Raw genomic sequence first — 5,251 nt, forward strand, 5'->3', positions numbered from 1 at the left:
CCCATTTGAGATCTCAGATCCTTTATAAAACTCCTCTATTAATTCATATAAGTCACTACAGCAAGTAGCTACAGATATTAGATACTGAGATTGTTTTCCTCAGGACTTGCATAAATTTAAAGACATCTGTCTCCCACCAGGTCTCTCCAGTGAAGCTAAGAAAGGGTTTCCCTATCTGCTACTGCAATCTCATCACACCTCTTCTTGGGGACTGGGAGCAGGTTGGTTTTTAAAGCTGTAGAATAACTCATTACCCAAAGAATATTTGCAAATGAAGTTATTTTTCATGTTGCATCTGTCATCGTTCCATTGAAACATGTAAGGACCTCCGACACCTGGTGGGGCAGATGGCTGGTGGTACATCACAACACAGATTTCACTCCCACAGGACGGCTCATCTACGTACCAGTTCCTAAGAAAATACAACAAACATGTCAAGTAAGACTTGATGTCACTTTCCATGGTACTGCAGATGCTCAGATGGGAATACAGCACACAGGGCACCACAGAGGGCAGGACACCCCACCCCACCCTCACCCCGTCTTCCACCGTGTGAAAGTAGGAACAACAACAATACAGTTATTTACAGTGTATCTTCTCTTTTTGGAATTCTTAATTTTCAGAGAAAACCTCAGCAAGCAAGGTGTTCAACAAATACTAGGGAGTGAAAGGCTGAGTACCTCGCTGTCTGAAACTCCTCTGCGAGGCTGAGTACAAGCTCAGGAGGACTTTGGCTCTCTCTACACAATTTTAGACCTGTGCAAAATCATTTATCAAAATGATTTTTGCTCTCTGGCCTCAGTGCCCAATGCCTGCAAAATTCTGACACCTATTAAATAAGAAAATTAAAAAGCTAAAGCAGGATCTGTTTTTCTCTGTCCAGAAAAACACTACCATGAAAAAACCCTGGCCTGGGGAGAATTTTTTTTTTTTTGGCAATAATAAACTTCACCACTGGAAAACTGTCAGCTTTTCCAAGCAGTACACAGGAAGGGGGAGTCACTACTTAGCATTCTGTAATAGAATCATTACTGAAAAGGCATTTTATGCATCTCAGAGAACCACTTCTAAGACTGTGTCCTGATTTTGAAAAATGTTCAATACCCACTGATTTTGGAACCAGCAGCTTTCTGCATGCCAAGCACTTTCTGAAAACTGATCCATACAAGCTGTGTCTCACCAATGAAAGGCAATAAAAAAGCTACGTCTGTTTCTTAGCAGCAGCAGCAGATCTGGTTCCAGCTTCCTATTATCTACCTCCAATATTAGAATCACTGGAGAAACTTTAATACATTAAACAGTACTAAAACCAGTTCTGTTTTATTCATTCCTGCACAGAGAAACTAAAATTTCTTACAGGTTCCCGAAGCATAAATTTCACCATAACAAGGTATTTTTACACATGCCCAATATAAAGAAGAGTGCAAAGGCAGACTTGTCATACACATGACATGCTGCCATAAAATATTTAAGTGCATTTGGGTTATTTAATGAAATTTGAAGTTCCATCACTGTAAATACAGCAAGAAGTCCAGGATAATGAGTGAACATTGTACAGTTTGAGGTTTAGAATTACTTTAATCACAGGTTCAGTAGTAAATATCTGCCAGGCAAAACTCTCTTCAATCTTGCTGCTAAGGCTTTCATCGACCTGGCAATGTTTAGAGCAGATTTTCTCTTTCTACACTACAGAAAGGCAGACCTTGTAGGGCTGGATCTGAGAATATATTTTGTCTAGAAAACTGTGACTCATTACTGAAATAAAATCATAATTTAGCAGAAATTTTGAGGCTAAACACATTTTGGTTCTATGTTGAACAGAAATGGGAAAGTAGTGAAAACAACTCCAGCAAGCTTGTATTGGTTGTAAATGTTGTTGCCTTTATGTTTTAATTACAGCAAATGCTGTGGTTCTGCTTGCCCTAAGACAAGGAGGCAGAAATCTAACAAGCATTTTGAAAATTTTAATTTTTAATGTCTACAATAAACACTGCAACTCTTCAAACTTACTGTCTCACAAGAAAAAAAAAAAATGCTATTCCCTCAGCAAGTAAAAGGAGAAGGGCCCATCTCTCAGGACATCAGGGACAGAAGTTCAGGGGATCTGAAGTGCAGGAACCTTCAGGTCAAAGCACATGTTTTGTACGTGCCTCATCAGAGATTTTTAAGACCAGATTGCTTGTTCTTCCATCTCCTTTTAGCAATCAAAAATTATAAATATATCCCAAGCTAGACACTCTAGGTGTCTTATATAGACCAACGAAGAGAGAACAGGAGGGTGATTTGTCTGCCCCTTACATTGGGATGGGACGAATCACTGTCTGGGATGCTAGACAGCGACCGCAGAAGGAACACAGATGACAACTGGGACAACAGTGCTTCATTCTTTTGAGAAAATCCTTTCTGATTGCTAAAGGCAGGTGACAGTCCCTGACAAGCTTGCTTCCCACTCTCACTCGCAGGTACCTACCGGAACTTGGATGAGCTGCCATCTGACCAGGAGTAGAGGTTCTGACACTCTGTACTATTGTCTACCTCCTTCTTTTTCCTCCTAAGCCCTATCCAAAAATCTCCATCAGAAGCTAAGAGACTCTCAATAAATTTTTCAATCAGTCTTTGCTCTCCTTCTGTTTCAATACTGACTAGATGTCCGCCATCAGCTCTGCAGGCAAGGTGCGCTTCTTCGTAGCTGATCCTGCGCGAAGCATCGTGAAAATAAACTATTTTGTAGCATGGTTTCTGTGTTCCACGCTGGCAAACTGTCTGTCCTGCAGAAATGGAAATAAATCTGTTACAGAAACTATGCCTGTTAGTACCAAAAGTGAATGCTAATGCTTCCACTTGGTTGAGTTTTGCCCTGTACGATAGTTTATAAGGAAAACACAACACACATAAAAAGCCTCTTGTAATACTGGACTGGCAAAGGGCATCTCCAAACTTTTCTTACTGCATGTAACAGTTTAGGATGATCTGCACAGCGCTGTTCTTTCATGTCTTGCACTTCTCAGCTCCCTCATGAATCTTCTGCAATTTGAAGACCCTAGGAGCTCCTTACAAAGAAGCAGCGCTGAACTAGAGAGCAAGCTGATGCACAACCTTTTAAAAAGAGTTCCTTTACAAGGGTTCAAGGAGGCTTTTGAAAAATTAGTATTATTTTTAAGGAATTGAAATGGCTAAAATTAGAGATCCCCTTACACAAGCAGAGATAGCAATAATTTATCTTCTGGAGTATATGTAATAGTTTCTGGGCAACCTGATCTAGTAAATGTGTATGTTTGGTGGCCCTGCCAGGCAGGGGGGTTGGAACTACATGATCCTTGAGGTCCCTTCCAACCCGGGTCATTCTATGATTCTATGATTCTATGTACTGCTGTGTATCCAGGCGTGTTCACACAGTCCATTTGTAAGCATTGCTCTGCACTGTAATGTTCCTGACTGCCCAGGAAGTAAACAATGTCTGCTCTCAGACTGTCATAAGCCAAGGACTTTCTCATGCATGAAGCAGCATGGTTTATTTCGATTACACTGAAAGTAAAGATCAAAGTGAAAAGATACATAATCTAAAATTGTGCACTTGTATGTTTCTCAGCAGAAGAGTCCCAATATTTAGACTGTGGAAACAAACAGTTTTTGTTTTACTCAGTAAATATTTCTTTTCAAAATCACAGCAGACACAATCTGCTAACCTACATGTTTTTACAGAAGAAAAACGTTTAGCAACATTTATAATGTGCTCAGAACAAATGGGATGTGAGGACAGGCCATTATAAACCCCTCCATGGGATATATGCTGGCTTTTCTTTATTCTTCTATGTGCCTGGATGGCCACTCTAAGAGTGGGTATTTAAATACCTTTCGTACTGGAATTTTAGAACAGCTAAGCACTCAGAACCACAGAGTCTGCTAACATTTTACACAGACGTTAAAACTGGCTGTACTGCAAAAGAGGTATTTGAAAAGACATCTCTAGGCATAACCTGTATTTCTCTTGGTAACTTAACACTCATGCAGGCTTGGTGAAAAAGGCAAAAACCTTACCTCTTCTGAGGGATATGTCCACTGCTATGGTGAAAGACATAAGGAAAACACAGATGGGACATTGTTATTGAAAACCTGCAGCAACTGTCTAGAAAGCGTCACAAACTGCACTCGGGTTCTTTTCTGACACACAAACACTATTTTTTCCCATTAACTGGCAGAAAATCTCTGTCTCCTCAGCCAAACTTCCCATTGCTTTCAGCTAAGGAAAAATTTATTGCAGTTGATTACTGTCTAGATTTCATTGCTAGTTAGGTTTCCAAATATAGTTTAGGTAACAGGGGTTAAGCAGCTCTAACCAATGCTGAAAGTATTCCTCGTATTTCCGCTTACTTTCCTCCTCATTGCCTACATGGAATCTCCCTCAAAGCCTGCTGACTTCAGTGAGCCTTGGTAATCCAAGACTAGGGATGAGTCTATTATACTGAGAAGTAAAAAATTCATTAGAAAAAATACATCTCCAACCCCACAGCTGGCAGCTGAGCCTCTAACTCACTCCCACAAAAGTCCTACAGCAGACAAGAGCACGGCACAATTAAACATGTACTTACAGACATAATAAAATTATTTGCCCTATGTTGGAATAATATGACCATTTCATGGGTGAGAGTGTTGAGGCTTTCTGCTGAATATACCAACCTATCAAGTCAGGCAGAAGCTTCCTCCAGACTGAATGTTTTGTGCCCTAAAATCAGACTAGACTGCATAGTTTGGGTACTACACCCAAAAATACTGCTGGTCCAGCCTTGAGCTGCCTCCTATGAAAGGCATCTAAATAGGAGACATTCTTTTGCACAAAACCAGGGGGACAGACTGATAATCAAAAGAGACTTTGTAGAGGAAGAGTAAGCCAACCTAGTGTTGGCTGGAAACACGGGCAAGCTGGTAATTCCCACTGAGGGTTGGATAACAAAAGTAGTTCTGTTAGCCAGGGCAGCATTTAAAATTCCTGGAACAGAGGCAGAAATGCAGCAGACAGAGCAGAAGCGTTTCTAATCAGAAGCAGAAAATGCAACTGGACTGTCGGCGTGCCCCTTTCACGACCAGGAACGGAGGGCTGCTGCTACCCAAGGTGGAGGATGCAGAGGTCTCCCCAGGACAGCCAGAAGCTCTCGCTGGACAGTCAGAAAGGGAAAACCACTGGACCAGACAGCGCACACACATCCTTGCCCACGTCGCAACGGCTACCCCGGGCAGCCAAACCCTCCCCAGC

At 41.4% G+C, this 5,251-nt stretch overlaps 1 protein-coding gene across 1 annotated transcript in view; it reads right to left on the reverse strand.

Moving 5' to 3' along the window:
- The window catches only part of LAYN (layilin), a gene marked incomplete at its 5' end in the record, with an annotated part of 4,862 nt that extends 2,094 nt beyond the window's left edge, over positions 1–2,768 (reverse strand). Inside the window, 2 exons of the mRNA XM_010088076.1 lie at positions 255–412; positions 2,471–2,768. Coding sequence (XP_010086378.1) covers positions 255–412; positions 2,471–2,768 — 456 coding nt within the window. The remainder of the gene's footprint in view (positions 1–254; positions 413–2,470) is intronic.
- Positions 2,769–5,251: the final 2,483 nt, after the last annotated feature.

This window comes from Pterocles gutturalis, unplaced genomic scaffold (assembly GCF_000699245.1).
Source record: "Pterocles gutturalis isolate BGI_N339 unplaced genomic scaffold, ASM69924v1 scaffold52051, whole genome shotgun sequence".
In the NCBI taxonomy this organism is placed as follows: Eukaryota; Metazoa; Chordata; class Aves; order Pterocliformes; family Pteroclidae; genus Pterocles; species Pterocles gutturalis.